This window comes from Girardinichthys multiradiatus, chromosome 7 (assembly GCF_021462225.1).
Source record: "Girardinichthys multiradiatus isolate DD_20200921_A chromosome 7, DD_fGirMul_XY1, whole genome shotgun sequence".
In the NCBI taxonomy this organism is placed as follows: Eukaryota; Metazoa; Chordata; class Actinopteri; order Cyprinodontiformes; family Goodeidae; genus Girardinichthys; species Girardinichthys multiradiatus.
Genome location: NC_061800.1, coordinates 15904858 through 15927451, shown reverse-complemented (window position 1 = coordinate 15927451; position 22594 = coordinate 15904858). Strand labels below are relative to the sequence as shown.

The 22594-nt window shown below is 39.2% G+C and overlaps 1 protein-coding gene and 1 long non-coding RNA gene across 4 annotated transcripts in view; one reads left to right on the top strand and one right to left on the bottom strand.

The window, feature by feature from the left end:
- Positions 1–22594, top strand: part of plekhm3 (pleckstrin homology domain containing, family M, member 3) — a 61209-nt gene that overhangs the window by 11896 nt on the left and 26719 nt on the right. For both annotated transcript variants that reach the window (XM_047370580.1, XM_047370579.1), the window contains exons 3-5: positions 1278–2375; positions 13233–13378; positions 13636–13829. In XM_047370580.1, the coding sequence (XP_047226536.1) occupies positions 1278–2375; positions 13233–13378; positions 13636–13829 (1438 nt within the window). The remainder of the gene's footprint in view (positions 1–1277; positions 2376–13232; positions 13379–13635; positions 13830–22594) is intronic.
- On the bottom strand, positions 13732–20987 carry LOC124871330. 2 transcript variants are annotated; one of them, XR_007038999.1, is made up of 4 exons: positions 20741–20987; positions 17520–17713; positions 17236–17418; positions 13732–13854 (listed from the first exon to the last, which is right to left on the bottom strand). It is a non-coding gene; the product is annotated as an uncharacterized LOC124871330 (long non-coding RNA). The 2 variants fall into 2 exon arrangements; XR_007039000.1 differs by having other exon boundaries at positions 17520–17708.

Sequence of the window (22594 nt, the reverse complement as noted above, 5' to 3'; positions counted from 1 at the left end):
ATCGGGATTGTGTCCAACTTATTCACCGCTGATGTTCCAGACACTGAAGAGTGTGTTTCTTTTCCTGACAGCTCTATATATATTGTCCCAACCTGAGTTTCTGGAGGTCAGCCTTGATATGCTGCTCCAACAAGGGTGAACACATTTAGGAAAGCAACTATTGTGTTCTGTCAACACACCTTCTTATTCCCTGTTTTGATATGTCTCTTTGATTTAATTCGTAACATATTTCAAACACAGGACAAAACTTTGAGAAAAAGTTGTTTTCCTGCTTTGTAAACCTGGCGCTATTTAATTAGTAGTATTTGACTCTCTTGGACAGCTGTCCAGCATAGCAGCCAGAGCAGGACACATGACACACAGACGGGGAACTCCAGCTGCCAGTAAACCTTTTATGATTGTCAACATCATAGTAAAGATTGAAAAAAGAGATTGTTTGGGAAAACAAATTTCTGCTCCATTAACGAAATAATATGCACAGCCTGTAATACAGTTTTTAGTAATTAGGCCCAGATTTAAAACAACATGGCCACAAAATCTATAGGGGGTGCAGCTGACATAGTATAATGTACAGCAGGTAGAGGTTTCAAGACTTGATACTTAGGATTAAATCAGAACATGGCTCATGATTCTAATTTAGATATTATAAAGGCTGCTTTGCTTTGCTCACCTCCAAATTAATAAACAAGTAAAAACATAAGTAATAAATGAGCAAACATTTGTTTTCCAATGTAAAGAGTTCCTTGTCTTTTCTTCCCTGTTTTAAGTGTTGAATATTGTTCTGACTTTTTTTAGCTTTACATACTTTTTCTATTTGTGTGAATGCTGTGGGGCATTTATTATTGTGTTCTGCAGGTGGTTCTTTCTGTTCCTCTTTTTATGTAGAAACTGCTCCAATCTCTTTCTTGTATTAAGGTTTTCTCCAGTATTTTGTAGGTCATTTGACATTTGCTGCTTCACGCCCCTTTTGTATGTCTGTCTATTGACAGCACTATGAAAATGGTTCCAAGTGAAATTTATGGAAACTTGATATATAAGTCCTGGATGGAGAGGAGGAGGCACAAAACAAAGAGAAACAAATGAGTGAACTTTCTTATCACTTTGGAAAATTTTGAAAAGCAGCTCTTGTGAGACAGTGTTATGAAAAAGAAGCCATTTTTAACATCTCGTTTGTGTCCACAGAAGCAGTAATTGGCTGATCAGTGGGTTGTTGACTAAACTGATACTGAACATTCAAATATGAATCATTTATCTCATTTCTCCTTTTCTGTGCCCAGTTGACAAAAGCAGCACTAGCAGTGTGGTGAAGCAGGGTGAGATGGAGCAACGTGAAGGCCCACGGGGCCGGTGGACACCCTGCTTTGTTGAGCTGACTTCCTGCGAGCTACGCCTCTACACTCTGGACAGCAGTGCCAATCGCCAACTGGGCACTGCCTACTCTCTGTCACATTGCCAGAGCGTCATCGCACCGGCACCCTGCAGCCAGTCCAGTCAGATGAGCCAGCCTGGCGACAAACGCACACTCCAGGCCTTGTTCTTCAACAGCACGCGTCTCCAGCTAAGGGCAGCCAACCAGTGGGAAGCAATGCAGTGGAGACAGCTGATGTGGGAGAAGGTTCAGGCAGCTAGACCCGTAAGGCAGGAAAACTGCAAGCATAAGAACGGGGTTCAGCAGAGTGCTGAATTTCCTGTGCCAATGTCACCTTCCTCATCGCCCTCTCCTTCTGGGCTCGACACCCGACCTGATGGGGATAGCGACACTCCAACCTCAACTGAGGTATCCCTTTCTATTAATTCTGGAGTTCTGAGTAGACCAACCACCCTCCTTCTGTTTAACCAGTGCTTCCAGGATGTGCTGAAAGCAGGGCCTCTTTGCCTGCTGATGGATCAGAACAACTGGCGGGCCTTCACTTTTGTCTTAACAAGATCTGCTCTCCAAGCCTTCTCTATTGAAGGCAGGGAGTCTGTGTCCCAGCCGGTCCTCCAGCACTCCCTAGCTTCCTGCTTGTCAGTACAGCAAGATCTTGTACCAGAGACTGGAGAGTCATGGGCGGATAAAGAGCAGTATTTCCAGGCTGCTTTTCCCAATGAGGTCCTCAAACTCCAGGCAGACGATCACATAAAAGCCCAGGAATGGGTGGAGGCACTGCAACAGGCAGTGGATGCACAGCAGCCTGCACGAGAGGACAAGAGAGAATCAGGCGAAGGACCTCCAGATCTCCAAGGAGTGTTGTTTAGATCCAAACCATCAAGGGATAGGAGGCAGAGGGAGGCCCAGAGAGCCAAGCGGCAGTCAGTCACCACCAGTTTCCTCAGTATTCTCACCTGCCTGGCTGTGGAGAAGGGGCTCACCGCTCAGAGCTTTAGGTGTGCAGGTAAGTGGCATTTACAAACACATGTCAAATTCTCAGGTGAGATCACTTTACATCAGAGACTGTAGCAGTGTAATAGTCTTTTTGCTTTTCCTTTTCTCTAAAAAAACTCTGTATGCAAATTTTTTCATGAACACCTTATAGCTATATACAATAATTAGAGACTGTATCATGTTGAGTACAATCACAACTAATCCCCCACAACATTTCGTTTAAAGGACAACATCACTCCAGCTGCATCAAAATGTGGCTCATAAGTGAGAAGTATAAAGCTGGCCTCGTAGAGACGCTTATTGACATCAGCAGGGGCCAATCAAGCCTGGCTTTTAATGTCTTTGTCTAGTTTAAATGTCCACATGGCTGCTTCTTTTCAGGGCTGAATTAAAAACGAGGACTGGCTGACCTGAACTTAAAATTATTCCATTGGACTCTCGATGTTTTGAGCGCCTTGACGATCTTTTAGTAAACTAATGTGGGTATACAAAAAAACTCCTCACATAGTCTGATTGTTTGAAACAAGTACTTCGACGTTGACCTTCTAATCCTGCTGGTGGGTTTATCCTCTGCTTTTGTAGTTTCTTTACCATCAACATAAGACGGCTTCATCCACTTCTCAAGGAAACTATTCTGGACCCAAACTAAATCTCCTATAGATTGTATCAAGGTATAGCAAGGTTTTGGGGTTAAGCTTTCAAAACCAGTAAAATATCCCCTCATACTGTTCCTATGGTCTGAATTCCTTTTAAAGAGATGGGCTGTATGGAGCAAAGAATGGTGCAATGCTCCCCCCACCCCACCTGTTGCTGTACACTGCTGGGCAGCTAGCTGGAAAAACAATAGTCTACCACGATTTTTCCTTGCATGCAGGAAAGACAAACTCAGCTGCTTGAAAATATGTCCTCTTACGGAAAAATGCAGACCGTTGTCTTTTGGAAACTGAAGGAGCTCCATCCATTGTTAATGTAAGGCAGTTTTAAAGGTGATCTATAAGTAGTAAGACAGTAATGTTGCTCGCTGTAAGACATGTTATTTAAAATCTACTGTTAAACTTAGCATTTAATATACATTTAATTTGTATAACAGTGTAACAATCAGTTTGTTATATTATTCTAGCAATGGTAAGAATAATTGTTACTTTCCTGTTTTAAATAACAGCAATTAGGTCATGTAATGAATTGTTGCCTTATGTTTTTCTCCGTTAAGTTCAAGAAATCAGTGTACAGAAGGAAAAAACAAATCACACCAAATTCAATTTGAACCTAAATTGTTAATTTAAAAAAAAATAATATATCATAGTATTGAAGCCCACTCAGTCCCATGATTATTTTTTATTGGTACATTAAAGGAAATGGTAGTTTTTCTGCATGTTCTGGTTTTGGAGTAAAACATGCTTTTTCCAACAAGCTCCTCCTATCTTCCTAAACCACACCATGATCGTGTTTAACGTTAGTTTTATTGGATGTTTTTTTTTAATCTACTCTAAACCTGTTTTTCAGATTAGGGCTTTTAAAGTCCCTGCCTGCTCTATTAATATTCCAGTTAGTCTTTATACCAGGCCCTTGGACAGCCCCGCAAATGGCAGGCGGTGCTTTTACTCCCCCTGGGTGTGAAACCTGGGCTTCCTCTCACTCTCTCTTTGGAGGGCTTTGAATAATCGCCGCTCACCTCCCTTTTTATCTGTAACCACTGGCTTTATTAATGCAGGGCTTTTTGAAAGGCCAGCTGAAACGGGAACAAGGATGGGGGCCGTCAGGGGCCAACTGATGATAATTGTGGGCTTAAAGCATTGGTGAAGAGGAAAAATGGATGAATTGATGAAACTGTGAGTGAATGAGAGCAAATGAAAGCTGCCTGGGGTTGCTACAGTGGACAGCTGTGAGCGGAGCTGTTTGTTGGAGGGGTTTCAGGTCAGAGCTGGATGGACGGGACAGCTGGATACGTCTGTTTTCTATAGAAAGCACACCTCGGCTCCTTCAGTCCATTTATTACTCTCCTTCGTCGTTTTCATTCTGTTTGCTTTCACCAGTTCATTCATGTTCATTGCCATGTCCTGTTTTTGTCTCCATTTCTCCTGCTGTTTGCCCATTCAAATGACAGTATCCCTTCTTACTCTCCTGCTGTGTTAATTAGCAGAACCAGAAACTCTGTTTAAACATTTAGATAAAACATTTATTTTTAAATCTACCTGACATTTTTAGGCGGTTTCTTTTTTTTTACTGCTTTTCCTTCTGATTTCCTCCCCTCACTCCTCTACTGTGTGCGACTTTTAATATTATGACAGAACGTCAAATTATGATAAAAACTTTTCGAACTTAGGTTTTTTTTTTTTTTACTTTTGCAACTTTAAAAGCCTATATACTGTAAAAGCCCTTACAGAAACAGTGCATCAGTAAAAGCCCTTATGCATCCTGTGTATGTCAGTGAGCCTTTTGAATCACAGCACCAGGAGGAAACCTGAACGTAGCTCCACTTTCCTTTTCCCATGCCTGCAGTCACACACAGTGATGTCAAACCATTCCCAGGGGGCTTCAGGTCAGACTGAGGCAGAAATCAACATAGATTTAAAAAAAGTCCACTTTGTATAAAGTCATCAGCCAAATGACGCTGCAGTGCTGGCGAAAAAGTACAGATACAGTCCATTACTATGAATGCCATTCATTTTTCATCTTCATAAATCCTCTGTTTATGCATCCTGATTTGGGGAGGGGTAAATTATAAAATGTTTTATCTCTTTGTCTCTGTCACAGTTTGTAGCTAAAATTAAACAACTTTGTGGGCGAAGTTAGCTTAGGTATTAATGGCCTGTCATCCTACAACATTCATGCACATGGTAAGTGTATGTCAGCTATTGAGCAGCGCTTTATAACCAGTAGACACTGACATTAGCAATCAAATATTTATCAAAAGCATTTTTAGTTTAAAAGAAAATTGGTTTCGGGTGCGGCGCTGATGGTGTAGGGGTTAAGCGCACCATCAGCAGAGGCTACAGTTCTCGAAGTGGCTGTCCCGGGTTCGAGTCCCGGACACGGCGACATTTACCGAATGTCTCCCCCTCTCTCTACCCCCTTTCCTGTCTACCTACTGTCAAAAATAAAGGCCACTAGTGCCGAAAAAATATCTTAAAAAAAAATTTTTTTAATTGGTTTCTATAAAGGAAATGCTACTTTAAGATCTATTCATCATCAAACATGGTGATTCCTTGATGTTTGTGCCCACCTAACGTTTCAGTATCCATCTTCAGTTTCCACTCTTACTGCTTTGAACATGTTTTAGTCTGCCATTTGCATATGCATATTCTTCTTCCAGCCACGTATGTGGTGAACGAGTAGTTGTTTAGCATCAAAATGCATTCAGCTGATTACATATGGGATCTGCTGCTTTTTAGATTCCTTTTGAAGGAAATACTTTACGTTTGAAGACTGTGACTCCCCGTCGCCCCCTTAACCTCTTCCCACATGTGCAATAACGCACACACATCTTGCGCAGTGAGTCCTCCTGATTGGTGGCCCCTGTTGTTGCATTGGAGTACGTTCTCAGGCCCCCGATGGACCATGTCAGTCCATTAGTTTTGGAAGGGGGTGTGGCGGGTTGTTTTGAGTGAAGTGGGAATCGGTGAATTCAAGGGAACTGTGGAAGTTAGAGGTTCACTTCAAAAGATTGACAGTCTCTGGGGGACACACACAATCTTAGACTCTTCATTTGTTCACGTTTCCATTTGTATGTTTGGTGAATGAGGGACATCAAAGCTGACGCTTCTTGTCTTTTCAGTTTTAATTCACACGTGTACAGACCCAACACACACACACTCACACACACTCACAGCAGTGTCCTTTCAGGGGTGTGGTGGTTTGAACCAGCGGCGGGCAGATGAAAGCACGAGTCCTCTTCTTTCCCTGATGTCATCTCTCTCTCTGTATGTATCCTTGGTTCTCTCTCCCAGTGCGAACAGGTCAAAGTGACCCCCTCTCACTACAGAGAGCCACAGTACAATCGGTGGACCTTTGAGCTACGTTTGAATTCCCATTCATCTTTCCCTCTGTTTCTCTTCCTCTTCATCCCAGAAAGATGCATAAAAGATCAGAGACGAGCAGAAAATCCAGATGTTGCTCTGCTGGTGGAACTGTTATTTGTTACGTGAACATTCAGGAAAATAAGGGTACAAATGGGGCATTGTACAACTTAAAAATCTAAATTGCAGTTGATGTTTTTGTGTGTTAGAAATATGATGGCCATCTTGGTTCTCGGTGATTATCTCCTTCTGCATTATTAACCATCTTACGTCTGCATCACCAAGCATACTGTTGTTTTCGGAGAAAACTCGTGAATTTCACTGACAATATTGTATTCTTTATCTGTAAAATACCCAAAAGTCAGAAGAGACACTTAAATCCCCAGTACTGAGTAATCCTTTTCTCCGGTTTAAGGTGTCTGCTGACCAAACCATTTTAAAGGCGCCTGAGGTTCACAAGAGCTGAAACTCTTGCATAAGGAGTAGTTAAAAGAACTTCAGTGTCTTGCAAAAGTAAAAATAGATAATGAGACAAGTTGGCTGGTTTAAAACAAACAAAAACAAAAAATTAAATGTTCATTGGATAAGACCATGTCTGAAACTCTAAAAAAAAAAAGGTTTTAGGTGCTGCTGTCTAAAAGAATCAATACTTATCCTCTGTGTTAAGGAGAAACATACTGTAGCATCGGTCTTTAGTTGAATTAATTGTTCTTGTTCCATTCTTGTCCATACATTCTGTTGAGTTGTTTGTTTTAGGAGTATAGAGCTCTGGCCTTTGAATGAAGTCATTTTCTCCCTTACATATCAGCCTAATTCAGACCTGTTACTAGTGTTTGTTCTTGGGCTCCTGATCAGCCTGCACATGTATAAAAACGATTAAAACCAATTGAGGACAGTTTCCCTCAGACCCCCTCTGAAGGTGTTCAGGGGCAATTTATCTGCATTGGTTTAGCAGCTTGAACACAATCTGTCCTGGGACTCACCTCAAACAGCAGATGTAAGACCCAGGATGTCTCTGGTTTAGAAGAAGACAGTTAAACTCTTTAGACACAGTTGGTAGACAGCAGCACTGCTGGCAGCTCATTTAAAACAATTAAGCATTTATCTGTGGACATGTTTGGAGGACAGGATTTTGTGTGGCTGAAGGTTCATGTAGTAATTCTTAGCAATAAAAACAAAATGTGTTCTGTTGGTATTCTAATAATAGGTGGGTTACAAGATGCTTATCTGTTACTAGATATTGTCTGCAATGTGATGTATTTGGGGATGATTGTATCGAGGTTGTGTTGGACAACAGCTGCGGTGAAGTTTTGAGGATGAAGATCAAGCATCGGTCAAGTCAGTCACTAAAGTAGGAACCATGTTAATGCCGGGTCTGAACAGGGCCTTGGACTCAATCAAGCCAGGACAGGAGCTTGCTGTGTTTTTATTTTAGTATATCATCTTTTTCAGCATAATAAGCTGTGGTTTGTAGTACTGATGCATTTCTAAATTGGCAGGCCATAGCTGGGTGACCAATTTAATTCAGTTAGTCAGTTAAAATGGCTACTTCAGTCAAGAAGTATGTTTAGTTTAAATAGCCCATAATGTATTTTACATTTTAATTTACTATTAGCATAATGAGACAAAATAAATTAACATTTTGACTCACGACCATCTTTCTTGATTATGTTCCGACTGCTTATTTCGTAATAACATCCTAGTGATCCAAGCCTTTGGTGCTATTTGTTCTTTTCAGCCTTCTTTTAGATAACTTGTACTTTCTGTCAAATTATTCTCTCTTAAAGAGACCTTATAGAGTGTCTTTGCTGTGGCTGAAATACTTTTGGCATCATCTGTTTGTTTGTGTGGGTGTGTTCTCTTGTCCTCATGATATAGAATTTGAGGTTAAGGGTTTCTGGTTTGCAAAGGTTTTTAGGCTTTTTATGTGTGCGCCTTTGTTCCTGCGGTCAAATCTGAGGCCACATATGGCCAGAAACCTGCTCTGCTGGTTTCCTACTTCCTCGAAGTGACACAGTGTTTCCCTGACTGTTCACCATGGCCTCAGCATGCTGGCTTGCAACTGGTGGACTGTGGTTTCCTGTAAAAGCATCCACCCCGAACACCAGCTTGAGCTCACCGCTTTAATTAGCCCTTTAACTTTAGCCCTTTAACTTTAACTTTAACTTTACTGAAGTTAAAAATATGCATTCTGGACTTTGTTTTTGTTGTTTTATTTATGATATCAACAAGAAAACTTTTACAGGTGTTTCATTTTTCCTGTTTTTAATTCAGTTAATTTTGATTTAAAGCTAAAAAAAGAACAAAATACAGTCTCAGAAAATTTGAATATTAGATAGGACAAAATGGGGAAAAAGCATGTTTAATACCTATTTCTCATATACTAACAGTATGTTACTTCTTTAATAGACAAATGAGTAGAAACAGTACAGGTTCTGAGGAGACTGAGAGTCTCGATGGGATGCAGCCAACATCGTGTGACTGACGTGTTACTGAGCCACGGTCACGGATGTGAATCATCCGTACTAAACCTTTACAAGACAGCACTGCTGAGTCTGAGTGTTGGGATCATAACTGGAAGTGCAATGACCTTTGCTCCCATGTCAAAGCAAAACGGTTTTTACAATTGCAAAATAGGTTTGGCAGTTCTCTTACTCTAAATAGACTTGCATGCATTGAAACTATGAGGGACCAAAAATGACAAAATGAAAAATAAATATGTAAATAAATAAATACACATATAAACGTATAAATAAATGTGTATTTATTTATATGTGTATTTATTTACATATTTATTTTTCATTTTGTCATTTTTGGTCCCTCATATGAAACAGGCAGATGTTTCTAAATAAATAATTACTCTGGCATTAAAACAAATTATAATCAAATGAGATTTTTTTTTACACAACTTATTTTCAACTTGGCCAATTTTGGTTGTACACTTTTGTCAAAATGTGAAAAACAATGACGGTAAAAAGGCGTTTTCTCTTATGGGATTATTAAAGTGTGTTGTTGAAGATTTTTATATGAAATCTATCCAAATCATTGCAAATTCTTTGTTTGCGACATAATTCCATATGTGTTCATTCACAGTTTTGATGTCTTCAGTGAGAATCTATGTACAATGTAAGTAGTCATAAACATAAAGAAAACCGTTAAATGAGAAAGTGTTTCTAAAACTTTTGACCGATAGTGTATTTCTTTGTAGTGTTGTAAGAAATAAACTATATAATAGCCTTGAATTGATTTTATTAAAGGTTTTGCTTTACTCACCCTGGTTATTGAAACGCCTTTCTGCAGATGCAAACACAGTGATGTAACAACCAACAGTGTGTCATCTTTTCTCCAGGCTATAAAACATCAATGTCAACATTCATTTGGTGTTGCCCTTTTCCTTTATAAGCCTCGTGTCAGTTTTAAGAGCTAGTTTTGAGTCATAACTGTTCATTTTTGCTGTGCCGACTCTATAAATGGTGGTTTCCATTACCAATAAAAACATTACGGTTTCCAGTTTGGTTGGGAATATGTAACGAATACATAGATTTGAAGCTTTCTTAGCTCATTTCTTGCTTAAATTTGGTGAAATGTATAACATTTAATGGGTTAGAGTACATGAAAAACCAATATCAGGCATTTTCAGCTTTTCACATCCAAAGTACAGTAAATGCAACATAATTTTATATTAAACTTAAAAGATAAAGAAGGTGAAGTTCTGTGAAGGTATAATAGGTAAGTGTTCCCTACCTATAGTAGACAAATAAATTACTGTAGCTAATTTAGTAAATAAACCCTGAGTGGTGGAAGGCTAGTGAGAAGGCCATCCATCTTAGCAATATTTATTTCCATGAAATACATCATTGTGTGTTACGTTTGTCACTGTTTTCTCATCCGCACTACATGTTTCTACACTATTTAGCTTGGTCTACGGCAGCCTTTGCCAACATAACTTTAGCGTAGTTTTATAGAGGTTTGGGTGAGGAAACGACTACAAACGTAATAATGGCCTCTTGAGAAAATGTATATCTTAAATATGCATAAATGTAGCATTGTATCCCACTGAAATAACTGTTTCAGTTTGAGTTGTTTTAAATGCCTGAAGCCATCTGAAATGAGAGGTCGATCTGAGTAGCTGTTAACCTTCCACGTCTCTTAGGATTTATTTACTTTTCTACAAACTCAAGCAATATGACGGCCATTTATTACAGGTAAATGAACTAAAACTGATAATGACTTCACAGCACCTCAGTTTACAAATAGGGATAGTTTTGATAGGTAAGCAGACACAATCTCTCTATTTTAGACTAAATCATCAAATAAATCTTCGGACTGCTCGTATTCACAAAGACATCATCCCACAAACCAAACGACTCCAAGGAACCAACAGCTGACATGCTGGTGGTCAAACACCAGAGGAGATGATTTAGGCAACACCAGAAGTCTAATAATTGTGCTGGTGTTATTATGGCAAGGTGGTTTTAATGGTTTGGCTTATTGGAGTATTCATGTGGGATCAGATGATGCAACTGATTTAGTATTAAGGAAAATTACTGCATTAATAAAACAATGTGAGGGTAAGATTTCATAGTTTCAATGTGCCACTGTAAGTTGAGATCCTACAGGAGTGTTTTTGTTCTTTTATCAGATGAAGAGTGAATTCAGCTTTAAATGCTGATTACAGTATTGTTTGCACTGTTTAGATGACACAAGATAATAGGAAACTACCTGAGCTAACTCCTCTATCACCTCCCTTCATCTCTGTTCTCTTCTGCATTGTTCATTCTTTCCTCTCATCTCTCAATAGCCCGTTCCTTCTTTTTATTCCATCTCCTTCCCTCTGTTCTCTGTTGGAGCACCATGGACATGCTGACACATGTCCAGCTACTTCCGTCTTTTTCTTTTTAAAGCAAAGTTCTGTTTTGTGGAAAAATAACCGATAACAATCTCCCATTTCTTTTCTTCCGGATCTTTCTTTTGCTTTCATTTGCTGTTTTCCTCCAGGCTTCATATCCTCCAAGATGTTGTGGATAAGGGACACCTGTTGTTGTAGCCCTTCAGCACTCAGATGTTTAGGTGTGCCTGATCACAGAGCAGGCCTGGGTGTTTGGGTGAGGAACAAACTTTAAAGGGTGGAGAAGACAAAGCAGACCAGAAAAACTGTCAGGCGAAATAGTAAAAGGATCAGCTGGACTTGTTGGTGTCCAAAACCTCTTTCTTAGTTTAGGGTCTTATGTTGTGGCTACAAGAAAAGCACAGCCTCTGTTATCTAGGGATTCCTTTAAAAGAAATAAGCAGGAAGATTTATTCTTTTTACAGATGTAGAAGCTTTAAGCATAAACTTTTAAATATTCTGCTCTTAGTTTGGATGTGATTATGTTGAGGGATGCACGTTTGGTTTTATGAACTTTATAGCTTGAATAGGTCCTTTGAAATCCAAAGCCAAAGAATTTCAAGTATCTTAAAACTATGTCTAGAATTATTCTTTATTCCTTTTATGTTTTGCCTCGGAGGAGCTGAAAGGTTTTTTAAGTTGTTTTAAGTAGAATTGCATAATATGGGTAAGGGTAGGTGGAAATATTAAAAGTGAGAGATCATTGAACATTAGAAACAGTAATAATGTTTGCATTTAACTCACGTCTTTCTTTTTAAGCATCACAACGCCCTCCCCATTCTCCCTGAGCTTCAGGATTTTAGTCCCCAGCTCTACAGTCATATTCCATAAATCACAATATTATTGATAAGTACATTAATATCAGTAACTTGATTCACTAAGTGAAACACATCATGTAGATTAATTACACGCAGACTGATGTTTTTAGGAGTTTATATCTGTTAATAATGACAGTTTCTGCTTACAAGCTGATGAAAAACATTTATCACAGAATTTTGGGTTTAATGAAAAGTATGTTTAATAACTGCTTAAAGGTTGTTATTTTCCAAAGGTACCTTTAATCTGTTAAACGCGCTCCATCAGATTGCGTGTTCCAGTGTCTTGAATATGACTGTATATCAGGGGCAAAAAGGGAACCTTTATCCAACTGACCAAATGTATTATTTTCAAGGAGAGTTTAAATGTGTGGCAACTAAAACAGTATAGTCTACTAAATACAGCATCCAGAAGCAGTCATTTCCAATTACAAAACTGCACACATTGAAATTGCAACAATGATCGTGATTTTAAATATATGGTGTATCTCTAGCCTGAAATACTGTGCTGTGTCAGGCCTACATCCTGCGTGTACTTGGAATAAGGGTGTAGCATTTATTGTGTGCTATGGGGTTGACAGGGGGTATGTAAAAATAATTTCTCATCCATCCATCCATCTGTCAGTCCATCCAGTGAGTTATCAGTCTATCGTCAGTTCAAATATCTATCCACCCACTATTTATCAAACTGCTCATCTATCCTTCTTTCTTGATCATACTCACAAAAATTGCCCTAATAGGTCTGTGAACTCTGGGAATTTGAGGCTGTAAATTCAGGATTTTTGAATAAAATATTAGTATGTTTACTGATTTAGACAAGTACAGAATTTGATTAGAGTATGAAAAAATGCTATTGTTCATTCCCTAACCTATTTATGATAAAAGTAGTATTCATCCATTCGTTTGTCTGTTAATGCATCCATTCTCTTCCTTACAGTCGTTGTAGTGACTAGTTTTTGCAGTGTTCATATATGAAGTCTGATTACAGTGGGCCTTGCATTTATGTTTTAAAAAATGGTTGCAAAAGACTTCTGAGAAGTCTGGAAGTGTAAATCTTGAAAATCTGTGCAATTTGGCTTAACAATATGTGGGAACCATGTATATAGGCAGTAACCACGCACAGACTTAGTGAGTATCTTTCTCTACAGGTTGTCAGCGTCCGGTCGGCCTGTCCAAAGGAAAGGCAAAAGTTTGCTGCTACAGCGGCTGGTACTACTGCCAGAGCTGCCATCAGGATAACTCTTTCCTCATCCCTGCACGGCTGCTGCACAACTGGGACACCAGTAAGCACAAGGTGGGAAAACACACACAGCTAGCCTGGCCTTGTCCTGAGGTAAAGAAAATCAGAAGGCATGTCTAAAACTCACAAGGCAACATGTTACATCCTGTCTTTTTAATCTTTACAAAGCATAGCCTTTATGTTGGGCTTTTTAAGCCTACTTCATCCCATACATGAATGGAAAGTACAGCTTGTTTGGGATTAAGTACAGTGTATTGGCAGTGCTTGGTGCACAGATCCAGATATAAACTCTTGCATATTTGCTCCTCCAGGTGTCTAAACAGGCCAAGGAGTTTCTGGAGTTTGTGTACGAGGAGCCTTTGCTGGATATCCAGCAGCTCAACCCCTGCCTGTACGAACACTGCGAAGCGTTGAGCACAGTGCTGCGCCTCCGTCAGCAGCTCCAGTCGCTGAGGGCCTACTTGTTCAGCTGCAGGGCAACCATTGCTGAAGACCTCAGGCGAAGGTGGGTTCCGTCCTGTTTTTGAGCCCTCAAAAGACTAAGAATTATCACATCACTCACTCATTTGAAAAGCAGTTAGGTGTTATAATTAACTGCTCTGTGCATATACACTGCTTTAAAACAAAGTCACCACCTGGATTTGAGTAAGCGGTCAGGTAGGAGGCTCCAGCTGGAAAAGTGCTGCACTGATTAATACGTGTCAGCTGGTAAAAGGTTACTTAATCCTTAATGATGCAGTGAGCAGCTGCTCCTTCCCTAAACAACCTGAAATAAACATCCTGTGGCTGTGGAAACGATACAGCTCTATTTCAGAACAAGCTACATCAAAGCAAAATGAACTATAATATAGAAGAAAAAAAACAAGATGGTTGAGTCTACTTAATCTGGTTAAGAAAAAATGTTAATATGGAAGATAATAATGAATAGTTGTCATCTTAAATGAAATATGGTCAGAAATCAATTTGTTATAATTGTTGAATCTAAGAAGCCTTTTAATGTGTGCGCTGAGAGGAATCCTCAAGGTTCTCACACTAGACAGCTGTCTTATGGAAAACCTCTAAAGAAGCTTCACTGTAAAGTTAAAGATTGGACATAAAGCAGTTGAAACAGTCAGGTGGTCTGCAGAGTTTATATGTCTCCGATTCCAGAGTTAAGAGAGCATCTGGTTAGATGAAGCGATGCACCCATCATGCTCAGATCGGGCTTTGGTGGTAGTATTATGATTTGGGATGGTCAAGCCTACCGGAGAGGACACATTGGCTTCGATGTCGCATAGAAATAATGTCAACCCGCCTGGCATATGATGGGATATTGAAAACTAGGTTTTCTGAATAAAACAAAACTGAACGCTTGGCTTATGGAAAAATATACAAAACTACTAAATAAATTAATTTAGTTTTTGTTATAACAACTAAACAAGATTTATTGTTTATTTAGTGATTTGTATACTCACTATTTAGCAATTGTGATTTGATAAAATCCTCATTGCTATACTAAATGGATGTAAACCCCTTGAATAGTAAATAATAATAATAATAATAATAATACGTTTTCTTGTTAATTCAAACCATGTTTATCTGGAATAAGGGGTGACTCGAGAATGTTTCAGAGTTATCTTGTGTTAATAATAGGACACCATTGCAACTGAACTTCCTCGTACAATTTTTGGCACAAGTTTGGCATAAAATCCCACGCCCAATATGACTGTAACATTGATGTGTGTTCCAGATGCTTATGCTGTGTGTGCACTTTCTGGGTCTATCAGGTCCATATTCTGCGACCTTTGTGTTCCAAACAAATGAGGTGTATGAAATTGCTTTTTGGCAGTAAATTTGGCAGAAAATACTCTTTGGAGAAAATACAGTTTGTTATAAGTTGTGAGATCCCCTTACTTAAATAATCTTAAATAAAACCTTAAAAACATGAAAAATAAGTTACATTACATTTCATACATGATTTAAATCATCAATACAATCTTCAAAAAATATATTTTAAAGAAAGCATTCATACCAAAAACAGCAAGTGAGATTATTTCTTTTTAGGCCATTAGGAGGTGCATTTGAAGGTATGTATGGAGAAAGGAAGACATGTTGTCACCTTCCTAAAATAATGGCCTAAGTCGTTTTTTTGTAAGTTTATCAGGAATCACACAAGAAAACTTCCCAATATATATATATATATATATATATATATATATAATATTTATTAACAATTTCAATCAAAAAGGTAATAACAATCATATCATATAATGTGGAAAATTCAAAGAAAAACAGTTGATTAAGCCATCTTTAAAAAGGAAGAAAAGAGTTGACAAAAAACAATGACATGTTACAGCAACAGATTGTGGAGCTCTTCCACTCTTTGCTAAATGCTAGCTTCATGAATGTAGCTACTTGGTGGACAAAATGCTGACTGAAGGATAGAATTAAAACACAAAATTTCTATGCAGTATTTTACGCCTATGGAAATAGCTTCAGTGGCTGAGTAGATTTGGGTTTTTAGTGGTCGCCATTTTGAAAAGCCTGTAAAACTGTTTAAGTCACACTCTTGACATAGGCCATTATACAACAGGCATAAAACTGTATGACTTCCTCAACTGAGGATTCAGACAATTTTACAGGGTGGCGAGTATCATGAAGAGATGATTTAGTGAAAAATAATTTTTGACAAAAAAATGACTTGGGCCATTGTTTTAGGAAGGTGACAATATAAAGAAATCAATGAAATATAGTTCACTTGTAATTTGGTTGAACTGGTCTTTTCTTTGTGAAGAAAAGGCAAAAAAACAGTGTCATGACCTCCACCAACAGTACCCAGCAAGATTCCTCACTCTGAGCCCTTCTGATTTGAATTTGGTTTGTTCTTTGTTTTTTCTTACTGCGTCAGCTAAATTAGCTAAATCTTTCTTAAAAACGCTTCAGTTTTCATGTACTGCGTCTCATGGATTTAAATGTTTGTAATAATACAAACCTCTAACATCTCCTGAGAAGATCTGTGTGTGTGAGTTCATATTTGTATATATTGCCTTTTATCTTGACGCATTCCTGTGCAAGATGATTGGATGAGGGCAATGACTTTATCTATGTGAGGTCCCACACTGAAAGCCTCGTCTGTGCTCTGATGGATGCCTGTGCCTCAGTCCGGGTCACTAATACATTCAGATGTGACAGAGCATTTCTTAAAGAGAATAAGGTGAAGGGGCATCCAGACTTAAGACTTAGTCTGAATATGTGAGTAAATACACAAATAAAATTGAGAATTGTTTAATGTAGCTAAAATTCTCGACCTATAGAGTGTATCGAATCACTCTCGCTATCGCAATATCATTGTTTATATTAATGAAATTTAAATTTACTGCTTGAATTCAAAATTTTGTAGGCCATTAAATTGCCATGTTTTCACACTCTGTATGCCAGAAATGTATTTAGCCCATTGGATGGACTGCTTTGATGCCCGTGCTTAAGGCATCTAATATGCTTACATTCACAGGGAGAGGTGGGGGCACTTTGACTATGGGGGAGAAAAGAAAAAAGAAGGTATATGTGGGTAAATTACAACTGTCATCACCATATTTGACAGTAATATCAAAATACAAAATACTGAACCATTTGTGATTGGTTTATCGACGGACTATCATGCTTTTTGGCATTAGACTGAAGTTTACATTTTCACATTATATAAAAGTATCTTAGATGTTATTAGCTCACTGAATGAACCAAGAGGCATCTGATCTTTTAAAAAAACAAATTCTTGTGAATTCACACACATTATTAGCGTTTTGTTTTTTACTATATTCCACTAGTTTGGCCATCTGAGTATTGCAACATTGTGAAAACATCCTGCCATATATGTGGAGTATCTGAAGCTTCTTTTAAATATTTTCATGTGACTTCGCTCGACTATGACCTACCATCAGATTCTAAGATCTCCTAAAATAAAGCCTGTTGTTGCTCAGAGAAGCGTGGCTTTCTGTGTTTACTTCTGTCCCATTAGCTGATGTCGGCCAGTGGCCCACCACTTCCAAACACTGCAGGATTGATGAGATGCGTGGCTCTTAAACCTTCCTGATGTCATCAGTCTACATCAGGGGGATCTGGAAACAGATATCTGTGGCTTATTGGCCATTGGCTTTAGAGGCTAAACACACACCCCAATGTGGAGCGTTAAAGGTTTAATGAAAGAGTGTTTGGGTACCTGTGCAGAAGTTCAGCCTTTTCCACCAAACCGGTTTATCCCTGTTTAATAGTGATGGGTCGGTGGAGAACGAAACGGCTCTTAGAAGTGAACGGAGCTATTTTTTTCTCGCTTCTCACTCTCTTTCACACACTTTTGTTTCTCTTCCATCCACACATGATTGGTCAATATGTGTGTCGTTGTCTCTGCCTGCGCTAGCAGAGGGGTGGAGGGTTGGCAGTTATACACACTGGCTGGCTATTTGGCAATGGCCAGCGCTGCAACACCATGAGGGATGCCGCTGTTACAATTAATGGGGTCCGTTCAATGTTGCTGCTTAGGATGGTGTTTAATGTTAATATAATTGTGAACTGGTGGTTGCACGATTAATGAAACACTGGATTCGCACTGAAAATAAGACACTGTTTCCATAACATCTTGGTCTTGCTGTATTTTAATAAAAAATTAATTTTGCACATATGTTTGACACATCGTTGACACAAATGCAGAAAAGTGGAAAAGCGAACAGGTTCTTTTACAGAACCATTTAAGAACTAGTTCTAGCAACCTACCAGGATAAGAACAAGAATCTCTTCGGTGGAAAAGCCCTAAGATGCTATAGGAGCTTACCTTTGTTATAACACAGAAAGCTGCTGAAACCTACTTGATTTTGGGGCAGTTTTTGCTGAAAACTTAAAGAAGTCATAGTTTTCATGTTTCTATCAATAACAGCAACCAATGAGTATAACATAAAAATCAATATATACCCAATATAACGTAACAGGTACTGAACAAACCCTCGTTTATGTATCTGTCCATGTATGTATCTATATATTTCTGGTTTTATTTGTTTCTCTCTATCTGTTCTCATCTGTTTATTTATGTCCATCTAGTATTATCTATCTGTCTTTGTGTCTCTATATACATTTGTGCTGGGCAACTATTAAAATTCTTAATCAGGATAAATTTCACGGTTATGTACAAAATAGTAGTAAATCAGATGTTTACATAAACAACTGAATAGGAAACCACAGCAAGTGAATAAAGGACAAAGTCTGAAAATTTTTGGTTGGGTCGCGGGGCAGCAGCATAAGCAGAGACACCCAGTCTTCCCTCTCCCCAGCCACTTGGACCAGCTCGTCCGGGGGAATCCCAAAGCGTTCCCAGGCCAGCCGGGAAACATAGTCCCTCCAGCGTGTCCTGGGTCTTCCTCTTGGCCTCCTCCCGGTGGGACGTGCCTGGAACACCTCAACAGGGAGGCGTCCAGGAGCCTGAGCCACCTCAACTGGCTTCTCTCGACGTGGAGAAGCAGTGGCTCTACTCTGAGTCCCTCCCAGATGACTGAGCTTCTCACCCTATCTCTAAGGGAGTGCCCAGACACCCTGCAGAGGAAACTCATTTCGGCCGCTTGTATCCGTGATCTCGTTCTTTCGGTCATGACCCAAAGCTCATGACCATAGGAGAGGGTAGGAACATAGATCAACTGGTAAATCAAGAGCTTCGCTTTTTGACTCAGCCCTTTCTTCACCACGACAGACCGGTAGAGCGTCCGCATCACTGCTGATGCAGCACCGATCCGTCTTTCGATCTTCCGCACCATTTTTCCCTCATTCGTGAACAAGACCGAGACGTGTATGAAGTGGATTCTGCCTCCGTCCCTGTCAGAACCTTTCCGAAGACTGACTCATTTATACATCTTTTTATTCAAATAAAAATGTGCTTTATTTGTGTGCGAATAAACTGAATGCATGAAGTGCCAGGTAAATTTGAGTTTTGGCCAATTTAAGCATCCATACCAGGGTAGAAACCATCACGGTTGATTTCTCTCTCCCTCTCCACTCAATACTCTCCAGCAGTATTTAGAAAATAAATTTGAAAAGATGTACTTGACTGTCAGAGGACGAGGGGTTCACCCCGACCCTTCAATAAACCTGCCAGGGGAACACTGAGGTTTCTCCGTGTTTTATATAACAATATAGTTCCCTTCCCGCCATGGTGAATTGTTAACGTGTAAACAAGTACAGATGTTTAATAATTTACCACGTCTTGATTTTCTTAAAGGGTGATCCTGTTGGGTCGTTATTTATACGTAAGTATAAATAACTGTAGCTGAACTTTGTCACATCTTGTCCCAATACAACCTTAGACATCTGTGTTTTAGTGGGATTTTATATAATGGACCAAGTCAAAGTAGGGCATAATTTTGCAGTGGAAGAAAAAGCATGGATTGTTTTCAACACCACCCTAAAATAAAAAAATCTACATAGTTTGATTTGGGTTTCTACTCAACCCCCTGAGTCAAGACTTTACTACCTCAGCCAGTTTTCTTTTCTAGCTCTGTACATTTTTCCCTTTTTCCTGACCAGCTTTGCTGGCACTGCTAAAAAAAAGCATCGCCAAAGCATGATGTTCCCACCACCATGCTTCATTATGGCCATTGTGTGTTCAGGTCGATGTTTAGTGTTAGTCTGCCACCACACATAGCATCCAAAAACCAGTTTTTGTCTAATTTGAGCATTGCACCTTCTTCTTGCCACTCTTCCATATAAGCCGCCAGATTTGTAGAGTTCCTCTGTCAGCACATTTTAGGGTGCGAATCTCTGCAGCTCCCCCAGAGTTGCCATTGGCCTCTCGACTACTTCTCTCATTAATGCTTCTTTTAATTGATCTATGAGTCTAGGCGGACGGCCATGTCTTGATAGGTTTGTAGTTGAACAGTGAAATGTTCAACGCTTAGGTTGTTGGTTTATAACCTAGCCCTGCTTTAAACACAAACCTTCACCTCCTACCTGTCTGCTGTGATCTCTGTTTACTAATAAGGATGATTTACACAAGTTGTTTGGAAGCCATATATCATTTTCCTTCCACTTCACAATTATGCACTAGTTTTTGTTTGTCTGTTGCATAAAATCATAATAAAATACTTATTACTATATGGGAAAATATCCAAAGGTTGTGAATACTTTATCAACATGCTATATTTGAGTCTGGATGGCAATCATAGTTAGTTTTGGGTACAGGTTTGTTGTATTTGCGTATTAGAGGACAAACATGTGCCTTACAGCTTCTCTGACACTTCTAAGCAAAATAGCTGTCAGAAATTCAACTAGGATGAGATTATTTAACGATAGAAAACCTTGGTTTGCATCAGATTGAAGTATCTTAGTGCGTCTGGCACTCGCGTACTCACACCTACACATTTACAACGTAACGCATAGTGCACACAGTCAGATTAAACCTACCTTTGGTAAACAATCATGATCCCGGAGTGGTAACAGTTTTAAAAAAGCGGGTCTCCTGCAGTGTGAAAATCCTGCAGGATACTGCTGTAAAATGTAGAGTTAATGATTATTAGGTCCTAAAACAAATGTGTGTACATTCAGAAATCAGTGTCAGCCCTTTCTAATCTAATCTTCTGATGTGTTAGCTCTCAAGTGTTTTTAGTCTAGATCAACACACACTTATAAACAGCACAATCTCAGATTTTGTGTCTTTGTGTGTTTGTTGTCATGAATGCTGATGTGGTAACCGTTGGTAACCTGCCAAACATTAGATTATCGGTGGTGTCTATCACCATGGTGTGTTTGGATCACACATGCATACACATGTCCATGTACCTTAGCGACACTCATCACAGCTTTAGATGGGATTTAACGTGGTGCCGTCTATCTTGGCTGTCTGAGAGGAGGCCTCAGTGTCCACACAACGAAGAAAACCTCTTACCGGTTGGTTTTCTGTGTCTCACTAACTACCCATAAACTAATCCTAACATTATTCTAACCTTAAACTATTACTGCTGCAGAACCATGCAAAATGTTTTATAACCCATTGGGACTTTATGTCATGGGCCAACACCAAGTAAGGGTGGAAGGAAAATTGGTTTTCAGTTTTATTGCACACAACAAAAAAATCTGAAAACTGTCATTTAAAATATGTTTCTACTAGATCTTCACATACAGAAAAATAACATTTTTATTTGCAAAATATCTCAAGCTCGGTCAAATTGAACAGAAACTGCATGGGTACGTATATTTTCAAGGCTTGTTACAGATTCTGAATTGGATTTAGATTTGGCCTTTAACTGGGCTATTCTAACACTTGAATATGCTTTGATATAAACCAGTTCATTGTAGCTCTGGCTCTATGTTTCAGATTGTTGTCCCAGTGGAATTTGCACCGCTGCCTGAGTCTGAAACTTTTGTGGCCGATAACTGGTCATCTTTAAAGACTGCCTTGTATTTAGCTCCATACATTATCAACTCTAATCAGCTTCTGTGTCCTTACTAAAAAAAAAAAAAAACACCCAAAGCATGATGCTGCCACCACCACGTTTTATGCTGGGAAGGTGTGTTCAGAAAGATGCATTCCATTTTATATTCAGACCAAAATGTTTAGTCTTTGGATCACCTTCTGGTCAGTTCGGAGCACCTTCTTCCACATGTTTTCTACATCCCCTACATAGCTTGTGGCAAATATTAAACAGAACTCCTCATAGATTCTTTCAACAATGGCTTTCCTCTTCTGTTATGAAAGCCAGAATTGTAGAATGTAATTTGCTCTTGTCAGCAGATTCTCCCACCTGAGCTGTTCCTGAGCTACCATGAGGCTCTTGGTTATTCTCTGGTTAATGCTCTCCTTGCCTGGTTTGTCCGTTTAAGTGGACAGTCATGTCTTGGTAGGTTAAAACTTATACTATGCTCTTTATATGTTCAGTTAAATTACACACAGATGGACGCTATACTAATTAGATGACTCCTGAAGGGTATTGGTTGCTCTGGATTTATTTAGGGGCAGGGTGACAACATTACCCCTAAATAAAAGTTTTTATTACCACTTAAGAATTATGTGCCTCTTTGTGTTGGGCTTTCTCATAAATTCCTGATGAAATACACTAAGGTCAGTGTTTCCTCTGTCGCTATATTGGAGGGGCGCCCCACTACTTTTAATTTAATTTCTGTCGTTTTTGAAACAAACAAAATGATCTTGTTATTTAGGTTATTTTGATTTCAGCCTCTACAGTTTTCTGCTCTCTGTATCATTCGCGGCAGTGGTCCACCCCTACGCGCAGACACATGCGACACGTGCGTGTGCGGAGA